This window comes from Muntiacus reevesi, chromosome 16, assembly GCF_963930625.1.
Source record: "Muntiacus reevesi chromosome 16, mMunRee1.1, whole genome shotgun sequence".
Classification (NCBI taxonomy): Eukaryota; Metazoa; Chordata; class Mammalia; order Artiodactyla; family Cervidae; genus Muntiacus; species Muntiacus reevesi.
Window position 1 is genome coordinate 35,792,497 of NC_089264.1, and position 20,393 is coordinate 35,812,889.

A 20,393-nucleotide genomic window follows, 5' to 3' on the forward strand; every position below is an offset into this window, starting at 1 on the left:
CTTCCCAACTCAGGGATCAAACCCAGGTTTCCCTCATTGCAGGCAGATTCTTTACCATCCGAGCCATCAAAACCACAAATTAAAATATTTCACTCCCATGCTTTAAAATCTTGCAATGGTTTTCTACTACCTGTGAGTTACTTAACTTCTTTATCTGTAAAGTGGGGATGATAAAAATAGTTCCTACTTATGTTGTGAAAATCAAATGAATTATAATTAAGCATTTAATGCCTAATGAACAGTAAAATAATATAATTTAAAATAACAATAATTACTGTCATATACTGCCTAGGTATTTCTCCATGATTTAGCTTCTAATTCCCTTCTCAAGTGCCACAATCATTCCTGGACCCATACAAAGAAATTTAATCACTCTTATCCTCTATACCACAACTTTAATATTGTATATGCTTCTATTATAGTATTTACCATACTTTATAGAGTAGGAGAGACTTGTTTTCACTGCAAGACTATGTGAAGACAATCTAACATATCTGAGTCATCGAGCACAATGTCTGGCCCATAAATATTTACTGAAAAAAGTTATGAAGAGAAAAGGAATGTATGAAAGGATTACAACATAGGGCTATGCTTCCTTCAACACTGAAAATCTAATTACTCTTGATAAAAAATAAAAGAACAATTTTAGAACAGGTCTAAAGGATGAGAGAGTCAGCAAAAATTCACTCTGTGACAGAAGATGCAAGCACCTGTGGGTTCTGACTGAGGAGAAGAAAGATTAGTTCAGTCAGTAAGATAAGTAAAGTAAGCAAGCTAATCTGTAGTCATAGGGAAATATATAACTTATAATTTATATCTATGCTAGAAATGTTAAAAGGTTAAATAATAGGGCAAAGGAAAAAAACAGGTAAAGACCAGACTGATGCCATAAAATGAGTGTGTTTAAAAAAAAAAAACAAAAAACCCAAACATATATTTTACCAGGGCATGACTTTCCGATACTCTAAACGGGTATAGGGGAACCCAGGCAAAATTAAAATGAAACAATAAGACTGTCATCAGCTAATTCTATTTGATCATTTGCCATTCTTGGGAAAAGTTCAAAAGAGATGGAAAGGGGATGGCCATCATTCTTAGAACTGGGATAGAGGATTAACTGTTTTACATCAAGACTAAAACATATATTGACAATCTATGCTGGGGAAAACCCTTGCCCCACTAATTCCATGCTCTTATCTCCTCTACTCCCAATGTTAAAGCCAAGAAAGAAATTTGGGGATCCTAAGGGAACACTTAACTTTGAAATGTACATTCAAATACAGAAGCTCCTGGTTCTCTCTTATTCCAGGGCCAAGAACGAAGGGACAAGAATGTCTAAACCCATAATATTTCTCCCCACTTCTGAATTCAAAGTTTTGAAATAAAGAACACAGTTCTAGTACTAATGTTTTAAATGCATCAGGAAGCAGGAAGGATTAGATTTGCTAATTTTACAACCAGGTTTTACCAGAAGAGTAACATAGACTTAAAAGTGAATTCTATCTTCATTATTTTCTAGATGAAAAGTCTTAGACAAGTTTCAAACACTAAAAGTGATTTATTCGAGAATGTAGTATTTAGATGAATGGCATTGCTTTTAAGTATTTTTACTTGTAACAATCAAATGTTTGAAGTGTGGTAAAAACTGTTCCTTTTTTAACTATTTGAGAGTAAATGGCCCACATGATAACCCATCACTCTTGAATTCTTTAATAACTATTTCCTAGGAAGGCATTCTCTTACAAATATAGCCATTTGTTATAAAATCAGGATATTAACAATGAAGCATCATGCTCACTGCTACTGAGGTGTCACTGCTCCTGGGCCCCTTCTCAGAGAACAATTTAGGGCATAAGTATATATTTCTATATTCTATATCTATATATAACAAAAACTATGAATTCACACCAACATCTCTTTTCCAATTCAACAATATGGAAAGCATTCTAATATTTTCCAACTTCCATAACAGTAACTCCGTTCTCAGACGCTGATATGCCTGGCTCCCATTATCCTTAATGTTACTTATTGGACCAGTTTCCCTAAGTTACCAGTCTCCCATTGTGGCTGCTTCCCATCCCCACACGGATGCTCTCTTTACCCTTTTTTGCCACAACACCAGCACGCCTACTCTATGAGTAAAACCTCTCCACCTTGCTCAGGCTGCTATTCTTCACGCCTGGCATTTCTAAAAGAATATCCTCATCTTGCTTAGCTACTAACATCCCATACAGAACTGACCCTCCACTAGGATGTCTTCCTCTCCCCATCCTCAAGCTCTGATCTTGCACTGGGATGCCTGCAAACATGGACTCCCACCTCACCCAACCTGAGGCACAATACACCCATCCTAGGCTACCCTCCTACACAGATGCTGTCTGCTGCCCCCACAGGCCCCCATCACCTCCAAGTAGACGCCCTCCTCATCCTCTTACCCGGTACCAGGCTACTCTCCTGCACACAGACCAATCTGACCCTGCTTGAGCTCCAAAACCTTACACTGGTGTGCCCTCCTATGCAGATTGCTCCTCACACCTCCAGCTCCATTATCGCACATGGGGACCCTTCTCATCCCTGCCAGGCTCTGACATCCCACCTTTCAAGACGACATGCCCCTCCCCCCACCCCAGACATACCCTAGCCAATGTGGACACCTACCTTTGTTTGGTTCCACCTGATGGTTTCAGTACTAAAATGTTTAGAAATGGAAGAAGGGAACAAGGAAGAGTAACTGATGACATTTTAAAAACAAAAAGTGATACCAGTAAATAAACTGCATAAGCACCCATAATCCAAGCTAAATAAAAGGATAATCTATTTGTCAAAGCATCTGCATTTTCTTAAAGAAACAGTGGTCTACTCTTTTACATTAATTCCTTCTAAATTTGAAAAGTCAATTGAAAATTGATAAATAAGGCAGTATTATCGGTTTCTAGCCAAATATGCATTCTATTTAAATATCTTACAAAAGCTTGTAGCAAAAACTAGTTCATTAAAAAAAATAAAACTCTACCAACTTTGAGAGTTTAAAAAATAAGAGAATTTCAAAGACTAGAATATTAAAAAAAATATTTTGAATATGTAAGTTTGACATGTTTTCAGTATAATGACAATTGTACTGTTTTCAGTACACTTATGCCCGGATACAACTCTGCAAAAACCAGCCTCAATAGTTAGAGGAGTAATACCCTTTCCTTGCTCCCTGCTTCTACGAGGAGGATGCATCATATGTACAATCTCAGCCTCTTTTTACTCCTAGGGAAATTAAGTGACTAATCTCACTGGTCATTTTGCAAAGAATAACTGAGTAGACCCTTGGATGTAGCTATTGAGAGAACACAGCTGCAAAGAGCTCATATTCTATCTGCACCCCTGGTATGCCTGGGACTTGGTAGATAAATAGGCCTATTTGTGTGTTAGCTGCTCAGTTGTGTCTGACTCTTTGCAACTCCACGGTCTGTCCATGGAATTCTCTAGGCAAGAATACTGAAGTGGGTTGCCATTCCCTTCTCCAGGGGATCTTCCTGACCCAGGAATCGAACCAGGGTCACCTGCACTGCAGGCAGATTCTTAGCCATCTGAGTTACAAGGAAAGCCCTATGTCAGAACCCGAATTTTTAGTCTACAGCCATACCACCCTGTACACGCCCAATCTCGTCTGATCTCGGAAGCTAAGCAGGGTTGGGCCTGGTTAGTACTTGGATGGGAGAACCCGAATTTTCCCACCAAGTTATTTCTCTTATCTGAACTCTATCATTAATAAAAGTGGTATTCTGCTTCTATCTTTCTCCTTGTTTTAATTTTCAAGTTTTTCAGAACCCAGGCAAAAAAAAAAAAAAAAAAAAGGATGCTATTTGAGAGTATTTCAGCAATCCAATATCTTAATTTATTGAAATGGAAATTGCTCATTTTCCCAGCTTTGACTTAAATGGGCTGCTTCGATTTGAGCTTATTAAAACTATTACAAACAAAAAACCCTCAAACCTGAACCAACAGCAGATGTCCAAAATGAAAATAAGCTGATTTATACAATCATGCTTATTACCCATTAAAAAAAAAGCCTCTAACGCTTATAATTTCCTCCTTACAGACACCATAATTTAGACTTTCAATCCTACTTCCTACTTTCATCCTGTATTCCAATGACACTAGAGTGCTGAATATTTTCAGAATATACACTATTTAGATTTCTATATCTTTGCTTACACTATCCCTCAACCTGTTCCTTCCAACCTACTTTCCTGCTGGATCATTTAACTTAGGGAGCAGCAAACTATAGCCAGTATGTCAAATCTCCCTATTTTTCTAAATAATTTTGTTTTTGGAACACAACCATGCTCATTTATTTATACATTGCTTTTGCACTAGAAGAGATATCCATGTCCAAGGTAAGAGAAACCCCAGTAAGACAGGAGGCACTGAGAGGGCATCAGAGGGCAGACAGACCGAAATCACAATAACAGAAAACTAACCAATCTAATCACACAGACGACAGCCTTGTCTAACTCAGTGAAACTAAGCCATGTCGTGTAGGGCCACCCAAGATGGACAGGTCATGGTACAGAGTTCTGACAAAATGTGGTCCACTGGAGAAGGGAATGACAAACCACTTTAGTATTCTTGCTTTGAGAACCCCATGAACAATATGAAAAGGCAAAAAGATAGGACACTGAAAGATGAACTCCCCAAGCTGGTAGGTGCCCAATAGGCTACCGGAAATCAGTGGAGAAATAAGAATGAAGAGACTGAACTAAAGCAAAAACAACACCCAGTTGTGGATGTGACTGGTGATAAAGGCAAGGTCTGAAGCTGTAAATAGCAATAGTGCATAGGAACCTGGAATGTTAGTTCATGAATCAAGACAAATTAGAAGTGGTCAAGTAGGACATGGCAAGAGTGAGCATCGACATTTTAGAAATCAGTGAACTAAAAAGGACTGGAATGGGTATTTAACTCAGATGACCATTGCATATACTACTGTGAGCAAGAATCCCTTAGAAGAAATGGAGTGGCCATCACAAGAGAGTCCAAAATGCAGTACTTGGATGCAATCTCAAAAACGAAAGCATGATCTCTATCCGTTTACAAGGCAAACCATTCAGTATCAGGGTAATCCAAGTCTATGCCCCGACCAATAACGCTGAAGAAGCTCAAAATGAATGGTTCTAAGAAGACCTACAAGACCTTTTAGAACCAACATCCAAAACAGATGTCCTTTTCATTATAGGGGACTGGAATGCAAAAGTAGGAAGTCAAGAAACACCTGGACTAACAGGCAAATTTGGCCTTGGGAGTACAGAATGAAGCTGGGCAAAGGCTAATACAGTTTTGCCAAGAGTTTTGTCACAAGATTGCACTGGTCGTAGCAAACACCCTCTTCCAACAACACAAGAGAAGACTCTACACATGGACATCACCAGATGGCCAACACCGAAATCAGACTGATTATATTCTTTGCAGCCAAAGATGAAGAAGCTCTATACAGCCAGCAAAAACAAGACCAGGAGCTGACTGTGGCTCAGATCATGAACTTCTTATTGCCAAATTCAGACTTAAATTGAAGAAAGGAGGGAAAACCACTAGACCATTCAGGTAAGGTCTAAATCAAATACCTTACGATTATACAGTGGAAGTGAGAAATAGATTTAAGGGACTAGATCTGATAGAGTGCCTGGTGAACCATGGGCAGAGATTAGTGACATTGTATTGGAAACAGGAATCAAGACCATCCCCAAGAAAATCAAATGCAGAAAAGCAAAATGGCTGTCTTAGGAGGCCTTACAAATAACTGTGAAAAGAAGAGAACCGAAAAGCAAAGGAGAAAAGGAAAGTTATATCCATTTGAAAGTGGAGTTCCAAAGAACAGCAAGGAGAGGTAAGAAATCCTTCCTCAGTGATCAGTGCAAAGAAATAGAGGAAAACAAAAGAAAGGGAAAGAATAGAGATCTCTTCAAGAAAATCAGAGATACCAAGGGAACATTTCATGCAAAGATGGGCTCAATAAAGGACAGAAATGGTATGAACCTAACAGAAGCAGAAGATATTAAGAAGAGGTGGCAAGAATACACAGAAGAACTAAAAAAAAATGATCTTCATGATCCAGATAATCACCATGGTGTGATCACTCACCTAGAGCCAGACATCCTGGAATGTGAAGTCAAGTGGGCCTTAGGAAGCATCACTACGAACAAAGCTAGTGAAAGTGATGGAATTCCAGTTGAGCTATTACAAACTGTGAAAGATGATGCTGTGAAAGTGCTGCATTCAATATGCCAGCAAATTTGGAAAACTCAGCAGTGGTCACTGGAAAAGGTCAGTTTTCATTCCAATCCCAAAGAAAGGCAACCCCAAAGAATGCTCAAACTATTGCACAATTGTACTCATCTCACACGCTAGTAAAGTAATGCTTAAAATTCTCCGGGCCAGGCTTCAGCAATACGTGAACCGTGAACTTCCAGATGTTCAACCTGGTTTTAGAAAAGGCAGAGGAACCAGAGATCAAATTGCCAACATCTGCTGGATCACTGAAAAAGCAAGAGAGTTCCAGAAAAACATATATTTCTGCTTTACTGACTATGTCAAAGCCTTTGACTGTGTGGATCACAATAAACTGTGGAAAATTCTGAAAGAGATGGGAATACCAGACTGCCTGATCTTCCTCTTCAGAAATCTGTATGCAGGTCAGGAGGCAACAGTTAGAACTGGACATGGAACAATAAACTGGTTCCAAATAGGAAAAGGAGTACATCAAGGCTATATATTGTCACCCTGCTTATTTAACTTAGATGCAGAGTACATCACAAGAAACTCTGGGCTGGAAGAAGCACAAGCTGGAATCAAGATTGCCAGGAGAAATATCAATAAGCTCAGATATGCAGATGACACCACCCTTATGGCTGAAAGCAAAGAACTAAAGAGCCTCTTGATGAAAGTGAAAGAGGAGAGTGAAAAAGTTGGCTTAAAGCTCAACATTCAGTTAACTAAGATCATGGCATCCAGTTCCATCACTTCATGGCAAATAGATAGGAAAACAGTGAGAGACTTTATTTTGGGGGGCCACAAAAATCACTACAGATGGTGACTGCAGCCATGAAATTAAAAGACACTTGCTCTTTGGAAGGAGAGTTATGACCAACCTAGACAGCATATTAAAAAGCAGAGATATTACTTTGTCAACAAAGGTCTGTCTAGTCAAGGTTATGGTTTCTCCAGTAGTCATGTATGGCTGTGAGAGTTGGATTATAAGCTTTTGAACTGTGGTGTTGGAGAAGACTCTTGACAGTCCCTTGGACTGCAAGGAGATCCAACCAGTCCATCCTAAATATCAGTCCTGAGTGTTCATTGGAAGGACTGGTGTTGAAGCTGAAACTCCCAATACTTTGGCCACCTGATGTGAACAGCTGACTCATTTGAAAAGACCCTGATACTGGGAAAGATTGAAGGCAGGAGGAGAAGGGGACGACAGAGGATGAGATGGTTGGATGGTATCACCGACTCAATGGACATGAGTTTGAGTAAACTCCAGGAGTTGGTGATGGACAGGGAGGCCTGGCATGCCGCAGTCCACAGGATCGCAGTCAGACACAACTGAGCGACTGAACTGAACTTTGCACTAGAGCAGCAGAGTTGAGTAGTTGTAATAAAGACCATATGGCCCACAAGGTCTAAAATGTTTACATCTAGCCCTTTACAAAAAAAGACTGCAACTCCTACTTTCAATCAATCCTTTTAAGTCTAGTCATTTCAGATTCTTCAAATCAAAATTAATTGCTCTAAGCAGAAATATTACTTTGCCAACAAAGGTCCATCTAGTTAAGGCTATGGTTTTCCCAGTGGTCATGTATGGATGTGAGAGTGGGACTATAAAGAAAGCTGAGTGCTGAAGAATTGATGGTTTTGAACTGTGGTGTTGGAGAAGACTCTTGAGAGTCCCTTGGACTGCAAGGAGATCCAACCAGTCCATCCTAAAGGAGATCAGTCCTGGGTGTTCACTGGAAGGACTGATATTGAAGCTGAAACTGAAACTCCAATACTTTGGCCACCTGATGCAAAGAGGTGACTCATTTGAAAAGACCCTGATGCTGGGAAAGATTGAGGGCAGGAGGAGAAGGGGACGACAGAGGATGAGATGGTTGGATGGCATCACCGACTCGTTGGACATGGGTTTGGGTGGACTCCGGGAGTTGGTGATGGACAGGGAGGCCTGGCGTGCTGTGGTTCATAGGGTGGCAAAGATTCGGACATGACTGAGCGACTGAACTGAACTGAATTCTATCTTTCTATTATGCCAACTCTAATACTTAACATCCCTCATAACTGTAATTTCTTGAAAAGCAAATAACTCCTAGTATAGAAATTAGTCTTTTTACCCAACTCACAATTCCCACCTCGCCCAATACTTTAGGGGAAGTACTCTTGGAGCTTTTGCCTTTTTTTCTACCCCTTATTCATCCTACCAAAGGAAAGAAGAATGACTAGTATTGCCAGCGTCCTGATAGTTATTCCTAGCAGAATGCATTAATATTTTAAAGGTCATTTTTCATGCATGTCCAAGCCTACCACTCATCCTGCCTAGATGGTCCAACGTATCAATAGACAAATCACAGGTAACAGGAAGTAAAGCTTCCTTGTTTATTAGAAGAGGCCTGCAGCTCCAGCTGCTTTGTCGTTGATAGGTTGGCAAGTTCAGTTCAGAGTGATACTGTCTTAATTTTGGCCTCAGTTATAAGCCAGGTTCTTCAGTACAACCTTACCATCTAAAAAGTTAACATTTTGATTCCTGATTCTTGAGTCTATTTCCAATTCTGAACCTAGTTTAGGAAGAATCACAGAATTACACTACAATTAACTGACACACAGTAGGACTCAAGATATTCGATGACTGACAACAGTAAATTAACTGGAAAAAAATCTTTCTTTTAAAATGTATAACACACTAATACTACACATATTAAGTTAATGAACTTACTTAGGAAAATATGTTTTGAAGGAAAAATGAGAGTTCACACTCAATGATTCAAACCAAGTCTATTACATTTATTCAATTATCTCTCAATATTATGTAGCTATCATGTCTCAGCTTAATTAACACATAAAGCAATCATGGATATTATCAGTTCAGAAAAGTATCCTCCACCTTATTATCCATCTATGAAACAAACATCCCTAAAGCCCAGTTCAGTTCAGTAGCTCAGTCATGTTTGACTCCTTGCAACCCCATGGAATGCAACACAACATGTTTCCCTGTCCATCAGCAACTCCCTTCCAATTACTGCTCCATTCACATGTTCTCCCTCAAAATGTACCTTCTCAAATGTTTTCTCCTCTTACATACATCTTAAATGCATTCTAACCTATTACAACACAGCTTCCATTCCCACCACTCTGCTTAAATTTATCCAGTCAAGGTCACCAAGAACTTTATGCTGCCAAAAACATTGTACATTTCCCTGTTTAATGGTACTCGACATCTCATCAACACATAACAATCTCTCCTTATTGTAACACTCTTCTCTCCTCTTAGATTTGGTAATACCATCTCTCCTGGTTTTTGTACTCAGCCAAGAGTTTTACTTTACAGTGCAAAAGTTCAGTGGTCTCACCTTGAGACTCCTCTTCCTCCATCCAAAGAGTGTTAAGATTCCTTAAGATGTAATACCAAGTACTCTACTCCCCTCTAGTAATACTATCTCTTGCCCTTAGCTGGTCTCATTCATTTCCACAGATGTAAATGTCATCTTTATGCTGCTAATTCCTTAATTAATATCAATTAGTCCAGAAACCATTACTACATAGTATTACAGCACTTTTCATAAAAACCAAAACTAGTGAAGTTTTAAGGACAGATACTATCCTAGTTTCACAGATTTCTATCTGTGAAAAGTAAAATGACTTGTGCCTAGGGTTATAACTTTTTCATTCAGTCGTGTCCAACTCTTTGCAACGCCATGACTGCAATAAGCCAGGATTCCCTGTCCTTCACTATCTCCTGGAATTTGCTCAAACTCATGTCCATTTAGCTTGATGCCATCCAACCATCTCATCCTCTGTCACTCTCTTCTTCTCCTGCCCTCAATCTTCCCCAAGAATTGGCTCTTCCCATCAGGTGGCCAAAGTATTGCAACTTCAGTTCAGTTCAATTCAGTCGCTCAGTCATGTCCAACTCTTTGCAACCCCATGAACCGCAGCACGCCAGGCCTCCCTGTCCATCACCAACTCCCGGACTTTACCCAAACTCATGCTCATCGAGTCAGTGATGCCATCCAATCATCTCATCCTCTATGGTCCCCTTCTCCTCCTGCCCTCAATTTTTCCCAGCATCAGGGTCTTTTCAAATAAGTCAGCTCTTCGCATAAGGTGGCCAAAGTATTGAAGTTTCAGCTTCAACATCAGTCCTTCCAATGAACTCTCAGGACTGATCTCCTTTAGGATGGACTGGTTGGATCTCCTTGCAGTCCAAGGGACTCTCAAGAGTCTTCTCCAACACACACAGTTCAAAAGCATCAATTCTTCAGCACTCAGCTTTCTTTACAGTCCCACTCTCACATACATACATGACCACTGGAAAAACCTTAGCCTTGACAAGACAGACCTTTGTTGACAAAGTAATATCTCTGCTTTTTAATATGCTGTCTAGGTTGGTCATAACTTTCCTCCCAAGGACTAAGCGTCTTTTAATTTCATGGCTGCAGTCACCATCTGCAGTGACTTTGGAGACCCAAAAAATAAAGTTAGCCACTGTTTCCCCATCTGTTTGCCATGAAGTGATGGGACCAAATGCCATGGTCTTCGTTTTCTGAATGTTGAGCTTTAAGCCAACTTTTTCACTCTCCTCTTTCACGTTCATCAAGAGGCTCTTTAGTTCTTCTTCACTTTTTGCCATAAGGGTGGTGTCATCTGCATATCTGAGGTTATGTGACATTTCTCCCAGTAATCTTGATTCCAGCTTGTGCTTCATCTAACCCAGCGCTTCTCATGATGTACTCTGCATCTAAGTTAAATAAGCAGGGTGACAATATACAGCCTTGACATACTCCTTTTCCTATCTGGAACCAGTGGTAGATGCTAAAAAGAACTGTGTTTTTTTCAATTCTTAAAATCCTTTTTTACCTTTTGCAGATTTAGCCCTTGGTCCTTAAACTGTTTCCTAGTTTACCATTTAAATATGAAGACTACTGGATGAAGTTATTTTCCTACATACACACCTTACATATAGCCATCAGAAAAGAACTACCCAGTTTGAGATTAACAGAGAAAGGTCTCAAACTTGTTTCTCAATAAATGCTTTAGAAAAGACTTTAGGATACAACTGATTTTTAAAGGTGACTGAAGATGCAGGGTGGCTGTTATGATTAATAAGATACTCAAGAATTTGGGGCAATGTGTACAAAGCAGAACTAAAAAATCGATGAAAGTGGCGGGGCTGTCTAAAGAAGAAGTGAGCCAAACAGGAAAGAAGTCTGATGGACTATGATCAACTAACTTGTATCTGATGAAAAAAGACACATGGGAGATACCACTGCTTTGTAAACTACAAAAATCAAAGTAGTTATTCCAAATAATGATTTAATATAGGCTGTAAACTGGTGAAGGACAGCAAATCAGTTATGCAGCTACTGGCATAAACTAGACTCTCATCTGAACCTGCCCAAGTGTTTGACTTCATCAGAAAAAACAAAATCCAAAAGGATGTGGTAAAGAAAATAGTAATAACTTAGTAACAGACTAAGGTAAAGAACAAAGAAAAACAAAGAAGCAAATATAAGTAAGCAGAATAGGATTGTTGCCGATGAGTGGGAAAACTATATGAAAGGCAACAAGATACAGAAAAGTAAGTTGTAAGTTGTTTTCTAGAAAACATAAAAAGTCTCAAAACAAATTTTTATTTAGCTTTAATTAAGAGCAAAGCAGCCTTCTTCAAATACAAATATGGCATTATTTTGTTACCTTCATTAGTTTCCTAATGGCAGTAGTAGGTTGGTCTGGGCCTATTCACATTGTCTTTCCTATATTCTGTGGTGAATAAAACACACACACACACAGACACACACACACAAAGGAGTATTAGCCAAAGGAAAAAGGAACTCTAAACCTCAATAACATATGTTATAATTGGAAAAACTGGAATAACCAAAAAGAAAGAAGAAATTGTATACCCAAAAATCTACATGCTGTTGGTTGCTCCTCCCAAGACTGCACTGTGGTAGAAGAAATAAAAACCAGGATTGAAAGACAAGTCAGAGGAGCATGGAGAACACATAATAGCTACTTATGGTGACATAATAGGAACTTACCACAGTACCCAGCCAAACAGGGAGGGGGGTACACACGTGTAGCCAGCTCAGGGGAGTAGCATGGACAGGAAGAGACAGCAAGCACCACACAGAAAGAAGGATATGTAGAGTATGCTCACACTGGCACACAGCCTGTTTCTAACATCTGCAAATACATAAAATTCATATATTGCTTGAACCCAAGGATGGCAGAACTTCCAGGTATACAATAACGGAAGAGTACATAGAATTTCAAATTTTACATGCAAAATTCACAGTAAGCCTATTTTACAGAGAAATCTGGATATGTGTCTTTACCACCTAACTACTCATGATCATCACAGATTTCGCTTGCCTGATACATATTAGATAGTGGTATAATTCACATCTTTTTTAAAGAATAAAATAAATGCTATTTGAAAGAACAGTTTTAGGGTCAAAGTTTTTGGGTAGTTGACCCATTCATACCAGTTCTCATCAAATCCAGATTTCTACATAAATCTTCTCTTCTGGGATTTACATAGCAATAGTGACAAGATGAAGCAGAAGTTAGTGGAAAAATAAAGGAGTAGAAGACAAGAAGTGCCCAGAAAGAAGTGTCAAGTTGATTATGTAGAACTATATTTCCCTGGACTGTCCCATCTTTAAGTGTTATAGCTCTATGAAGTACTCCTCTAACTTCTTCAGAGGTTAAAAATAGAGGAAGATAATATCTTCTGACCCTGATGATGGCTAGGAGCAGGTAGTTTGCAAGAAAGTTCACTCTGCAAGCACTTGCCGAGTGCAGAGCTCTAAGACAGTGACATGGTTAACAGGAAGGGTACAGAGATTAGGTACCAACAAAGCGTAAGTTCAAGATGATTTAGTACGATACAGGCTTTTTAAAAATGAATTTAAACTAATTTCTTGTATTTAGTTAACTACGAAGCCAAAATATTCCTTAGAATGTAGAATGGCATCAAACGTCTTTTGCTCTCCTTACATATAAAAAGCAAAGACCAAGCCAAGTGACTATACTGTGATTCTTAAACTCCACGATTAGGCTCAAGAATATCCTGGAACATAGATCTTTTAAGCCCTTACTATCTTCTTCTTTAACATGACTCAGGATCTTTTCATTGTTCATTGGCATTCCCGCCAGAAAGAATCTATTGGCAAAAACATAAAGCTCAAAGCTGCTAATAACCAGTATAATTCAATAACAATAATAGGCAGTTTAGGGCATGCTTTCTATGGCAGACATATTAACAGATATCAACAGAATTAATTTTCAAACAACTGTTATTACCTTTAATTTGTAGGTAAGGGACTGAAGTACAGAAAGATTAAGTAACTTGTAGGTGGTAACTGGTAGGTGGTTAACATAATTCAAACAGAGATAGTCTAGCTCCAGAGTCTATATTCCCATTTGCTATATTACAGTATTCAAACAAAAGACATGGGGAATAAAAGATTTGGGGAAAGCTATCAGAAAGCGATAGTATCAACAGAAGTGAATAAGTGTGGTACCCAGGTAATCAAGACTTTGCTGGAGTCACTCATTATAAAACTGCGCTGTCCAATGTGGTAGCCATTTGCCGCAAGAGATTACAAAGCATCTGAAATGTAACCAGTCCAACTTGAGATTTTCAAAGACTTAACATTTTAAAAAGAATGTAAACTAATTCAACAATTTTATATGGGTTAATTTAAACTATTTTTAATATACTGGGCAAAATCAAACATGCCATTTAAATGTGGCTACTAGAAAACTATTTCTACTGGGACAACGATGCTATGTTGGAAATATGCTGGAGTTTATAGAATAATTCTAATCAAATCTTCATTGTTTTACTGTTGTAACCTTAAAGAAATCAGCTACACTGATCATTAACTTCTGTATCATAAAATAGGGCTTAACAACAGTCCTGACACCTCCTGTTCACATTTTGGTATCTAAATCTATTTTCCACTAAAAAGAACCTAAAACTCCTTGGAAAAATGGTTGATGTCAGGGCTGGAACAAGTAAAGTACAAGATAAACCTGGAATATGTTGTTTGAGAAGAAAGAAGTGCTCAAAAATAATCATTGGGCAGGGAGGGGTTGGGGAAACATGTGGTTTGTCAAAAAACACTGGAACCAGCTTGCTGAGGCTCCCACTGGCCAAACCAAGGACAACCTGGAAATCAAAATAATGACAGCAATGGATTTAACCACTGAATAAAGTAATAATCAATGAGTTCATTCTGATGAAAATAACAAAATAAAGGAAGAGAGAGGAAAGACTGCTTTATGACAGAGTATCAACTACTAGCCACAGAACAAAAAATCATGAATGGATGTTAAAACTTGTGCGTAAGTTTTATGAGACTATGTAAATATCCTATTTTGCAAAGTATTTTCCCATTAATTACAAAAGGACAAACAGTACCTTTTAGGGAGAAATAGGGAGAAGACGACATTAACCAAACTTTCAAAGGTACCATCGCCAACATTGGGACAAACCAACATCATGAACCTTAATATAGGAGGTATTAAGAAGGACAGAAGATATTCCTGCCAAAAATGCATAACCAATCTAATCATGAGGAAACAACTGACAAATTCAAATTGAGGGACATTAGACAAAATAACTGTCCTGTACTTTTCAAAAATGTCAAGGTCAAGAAATACAAGAAAGGCTGAGGAAATGTTCCAGATTTAAAGAGACTAAAGAAATATGACAACCAAATTCAATGTATGATCCTGGCTGGGGGAAAAGGCTATAAAATAAAATTGATAAAACATGAACATGAATTATGAATTCAGTAATAGTATTATTAAAGTATGTCAATGTATATTTCCTGGTTTTAATAACTATACTATGGTTAGGCAAGACAATGTCCTTGGTTTTAGGAAGTATAACTGAAGAATTTAGGGATTAAGAGGCATCATGTCTCCAAATCACCTTTGAATGGTCCAGAAAAAAAAAAGATATAAATAGATACAGGGCAAGAATGATAAAGCAAATACTGCAAAATGTAATACAATTCCTGAATGTGAGGAAGGATATAGAGGAGTCCCTTGTACTATTCTTTCAACTTTTCTTGTAAACATGAGATTATATCAAAATTAAAAGTTAAAACAAAAAACTTGCCTCATTTCCCAGATCAAATATCTTAATAGACTATACATACAAGTCCTGATAAAGTTTAAAAGTATATTAATGCATTTCTTTAATCCTAGACTTGACTTTGCTTTAAATCTTATGACTTATCAGATACTAATTATGTATCTCATACAATCCAGGAGTAAATCTGTTATCACTCAATATCACGCTGAGTACTAGGATACTACTAATTATACACAACAAGCACTCAAACATTTGTTAGATGAACCTACTTAAAAGTTAGCACAGTATAGGACGATTGCAGAAAAAACAAAAAACATCAAATTGTAAAAAGCACCATATTGTATATAATGATACTGTGACAGAGCTTACAGAACAACTCCTCAATTCTAAAAAAAGAAATACTAGGATTAAATCACAGAGTAGCTATAAATCTAACATAAAGAGATGAGTTCCACAAATAGAGAAAGGTAAACAATATTTTCCATATCAAGAATTAAACATCTTATAACTACAAGCAGTTATGACAAACAAAATGGACTTTTTGCCCATAAAATTAGAACATTAATATATTTTTTTAAAAAAATGAAAAAGATTGAAGATTTAGGCTAAGAACTGAGATTTTAAAATTTCACTATTATTTCAATACTAATTTGCTGTACAGCCTTGAGACACTGCTTACAATTTCCATACCTCATTTAAAAAAAGCCTTGTACATCATTTTCTTCCCCAAAGGCAGACAGGATATTTTATAAAATATCAATAAGAGCACTAAATATTCAATATGGAAGTACACATATATTCACACATATACACACAGGCACAGTAAAAAGAATACAGTTTCTTTGTGAACATGTTTACAAATAGCAAAACGCAACTTAAAAGTTACACAAATGCATTCAATCTCAATTCATACTATGAATAGGTGCTTCACACATAAGACTACTGAAAAAAACCCAATCAACCAGTGTTTATCCTGCTTAAGAGTTTTATCATTTATTTAAAAAACAACCATGATAAAAACAAAGTAGGAGATGGATCTTCTTAGGTCTCCTGAGTAGGACTGGGGCTGTGGGAAGTAATTCTCAAATATAGTTAGGGCTTAAGGGAAAAAAAAAAATTTCCTTTCAAATATCGTACAAGTGAATATAGTGACTGCATATTAAACACACAGCATTAACCCAATTTTCAACGTCTTCTAATCCTACTAAAGTATCCAAGTAGGTAAGACAGGAAGATATCCTGTTTCCCTTTTCCATCAAATCCAATTAATTTTGCGTTTAACAAAAATTCGACTATTTTTCAAAAACATATTTTTGTGAGACAAAGTGATACTTAATGCAACTAAACAAGCAAGATGAGAAAAAACAAAAAGCCAAAGTATACTGAAATATAAAAATTGTCCAAAGACATCGTCAAATAACTGTGCCTCGGCAAAACTTAACACAGTATCTCGAGCCAGTATTACAATGCTACCATCCTGCCTGACTCTCACTGAACAACTCAACAGTTTTCAAACAGGTTGTCAGTGGGAGAGATCTTTACATAAGCAATTATAAAAACAGGGTCCATTTTGTATTCGGGAGGCATTAGCAACACTTCGCTTAAAATTTTATATAAAAATACGATGAGGTTCTTTTTCACATTTTTTAAAGCAAAATCACTTATGACTACTTGACTAAAGCTATTTCCTAGAACGTTTCCTTAGATAAGAACAAAACATATAAAGGGTAAAACTGTGGCTTGCTTAAACATAACTTAAATGTCCCTAACCAGAGCAACCTTCCTTCTCGTGTTTTCCTATACCCACCGTACTCCGCAGTGCACATTTCTGAGTTAAGCTGTACTAGTTTCTTACCACGATCTCCTTTTCACTACTGAAAAACAAGATCTTCAAGCGCTAACTAAACAAATCTAAGGGGAGTGGGGGGAGGGAAAGGGGCGCGAGGTGGCGCAAGAACAGATGGAAACAAGGTAGTTGTTTTCTTAGGGAACTAAGGTTTCCTTCCTCAACTCCCAAAGCCAAGGTTTAATCGCCAGTTGAGCAAGGTGCTGCCACTATCCACTCCTTAGACAATGCAACCTTCCCTTCACCTCTTCTCATACTCTCCTACCCATCAACCCCTTCCAAAACAAACACAACACACCCCATCCCACAACCCGCGTTATCCCCTCGGTGCCCACTCAACCAACCTGCTGGATAACAGCTCCACGTACACGTCTCACTCAGACAAAAAAGCAACGGCGGCAAGGCGGCGAGATCCCACCACCTCACGCCACCCCCGAGGAACCCGCAGAATGACAGTCCGGAGCCCAGAAGTTTGAAGCAAAACGATTCCCACCCAACCAAAAAGGAAGACGAAATTGCAGAAGGGGATGCGAGGTGAGGAGAGCGATGTACATGTCTGTGCAGGGAAGGGTCCACCACATGACAGTAAAAGAGGACCCGAGTCGTCTGGGCGTCCGTGAGGAGAAAGGGGGGGGGGGGGGCGGGTTGCCGTCGCCATGGCAACACCCCCTCTCAGTCCAGACTTCCAAAGAGGGAGGAAGAACTTCAAATCCCAACCGTCAGCGCTCGAGCGGCTCCTTCTTAAAGGGGTACACACAGCGCCGCCGCCGCCGAGCACGAGAGGGCAGAGTTGGGCACCCCCGCCCCTCGGGCGACGCCCCCGCCGCCCCTCGCCCCCAGCGGGCCCACCCTAGATACCAGCCCCGCGAGCGCCCGAGGGTCGCTCAGGTCCCCGTCCCCGGAGCCCGGCCGCGTCCGCCAGCCCGGTCCCCAGCGGCAGAAGGGGGTGTGTGTGCGCCCGGCGGGGGCGCGAACCAACCCGCCTTCCTCCCGTCGGCTCTGCCCGCCGGTTCCCCTCCGCCCGGGCGCCGACCCGCCGGCCCGCTTCCTCCCTATTGACAGGGCTGACGGTGAGCGGCGAGGGGCGCCGACGAGTTTCGGGGAGAGCGCAAGCGAGCCGTTTCCTCGGGGGCTCGGCGAGCGGGTCCTAACTAACAGTTCCAGGGGAGCCCAAGAGCAAAGAAGGAGAATGAGCGCGGACCGCGCCGGGCGAAGAGCCCCCAGACAAAAGGCGAGCGCCGGAGTCTCCGCGCCGCCGCTCCCATCTCGCTCCCCCATTGAACTGACCCGAACGGAAGATTCAACTAAACCCCTCAGCCACAAACTCCTCGGGCTGCGGCAGTCGTCGCCGCGCGGAGCCGGGGCTCCGGCCCGTGTCTCTCTTACCTACACAGTGCATGAGGCGGTGGCGCCAAGAGTCGAGTTCCCGCCGGAATCCTCTCCTCTCCGCCGCGCACCGAGGGCTCCGGCACTGAGCGGCGGCGGCGGCGGCGGCGGCAGCAGCGGCGGCGGCAGCGGCCATTCTCTCTCTTCCCTTGTCCATCTGCGTCCCGCGTCACGCGCCCTCATTTACATACGAGCGGCGCAGGCACGAGGCAGGGGCGCGAGCCCTCGGCGCGAGCCCCGGAGCGCGCGCCCCCCGGAGGGGGGTTGATTGACACGTGTCACACTACCTTCCCTCTGCCCTTCCCTCCCCCTCCCATCGCTCCCTCTGGGAGAGGCGGGGAGGGAGCGTAAGGAGAAGGAAGCAACCTGCCGCTTCCGCTGACCCCGCCTCCCCATCTACTCCCCTCTCTCCCCTCCCCCCGGAGTTTACTCAAGCAAGCCATACTGCTCCCGCCGCCCGCGAAAACCCTGAGCAGCAGCGAGAGGCTCGGAGCCTGGCCAGGAACCGGCGCGCTAATGGAGCAGACTAGCAATGCCTTCCTTCTGCCTTCGCACCGCGACTCCGGACGCCCGGAGACTTCACTTCCCAGGCCCCTTTGCGCTGGGGTTCCGAAGCGGAGATTGCCGTCTCGGCGCGATGCATGCCGGTTCTTGCAGTCCAGTAGAGACGGGCACTTTTCGGTCCTTAGCACACTTGGGACTGCTGCCCGGCCTTAGATTTCTCAGCTCGGCGCGGCTTGTGGGTTTAGCGCCCAGAACAATGCGCTGCGAGAGTTGCAGGGTCTGACCCAGCCGCCTTAACTTCCTTAGAATTCGTGGTAGAAGGGCAGTGGAAGCCGCTAGAGTTGTGGGTCCCGTGGAGGTTCGGGCTACTTTAAGCTTATGCTCTAAGTTCTGGAAACTTTTGGGGTCACTGTCATCTCGCCACTCTAGGGAAAGAACAAGCCGGTGATTCAGCTGCATCCGAGATCTGCCGAACGTCCCAAGACAGAGCCCACAGTGACTTCAGTTTCCAGGGCGATGACATCTCAGAAAGCGAGAACATTTGTAAAATTAGGGGAAGGATGTGGGACTTCACCGGAAATCGTTTACGGGGCAGAGGATTGGATGTGGCTGGGTTAAAACTCCAAAAGGAGAAACTTGTGCTCGGCAAAATGTAAGCTCCTGGACAGCAACCCACTGAATCTTGTGTTCCATGTCATCTTTCGTTTGCCCAACCCTGGTACAGTGCGCGGTACGGGATTTAGCACTTAAACGTTTGGAATAAATTCTGCGCTGCTCTAGAGAAAATGTTTCTTCACACAGAGAGAAAGCTTTTGATTAAATATGAGCTCCAATGACAGTTTTTACTTTTGCACCACAGTGATTGTGCATGTGTTTCTATATAAGTGCAGAGTGTTGAACCGAAACTAGGACCCCAAAGTTTTCTGAGAAGTAATGTATTACTGGGAATTTATGCACAAGTCTGTGGAAAACACGTTTTAATTCTTATTGGAAACGTCTGTGAATTCTGAATTCGGTTCCACCCTCCCTATTTTGTGGGTTATCCTTTCTTATCTACCTCTCGCCCCACCCTTGCCCCCAGGAGAAAGTAGCCCTGCTCATCACTTCTTCCTCAATAGTGAAGATGCAGTTTTAAATTTTCAAAAATTAAAAAAAAAAAAAAGTGAAGTTCAAAATCTCAATCATCTTGTTTAGAATGAACACCATTGAAGAAGCAAGTGAAATCATGAATGAAGATGCTTTTGGAGTTATCAATGGATGGTTTCAGTTGTGCATTCTACTGAAACTGTAATT

The 20,393-nt window shown here is 40.8% G+C and overlaps 1 protein-coding gene across 15 annotated transcripts in view; it reads right to left on the reverse strand.

The window, feature by feature from the left end:
* LCORL (ligand dependent nuclear receptor corepressor like) overlaps positions 1 to 18,910 on the reverse strand; it is a 167,866-nt gene extending 148,956 nt beyond the window's left edge. For 4 of the 15 annotated variants that reach the window (XR_010659432.1, XR_010659431.1, XM_065907524.1 and 1 more), the window contains exon 1: positions 18,597 to 18,904. Coding sequence is in view for 8 of the 15 variants with exons in the window: in XM_065907524.1 (XP_065763596.1) it covers positions 18,597 to 18,753 (157 nt within the window). In the remaining 7 variants the exon portion in view is untranslated. Of the gene's footprint in view, positions 1 to 17,554; positions 17,781 to 18,596 lie in introns of those variants that run through there. The other 11 variants (XM_065907523.1, XM_065907511.1, XM_065907522.1 and 8 more) reach the window with 11 other exon arrangements.
* Positions 18,911 to 20,393: the final 1,483 nt, after the last annotated feature.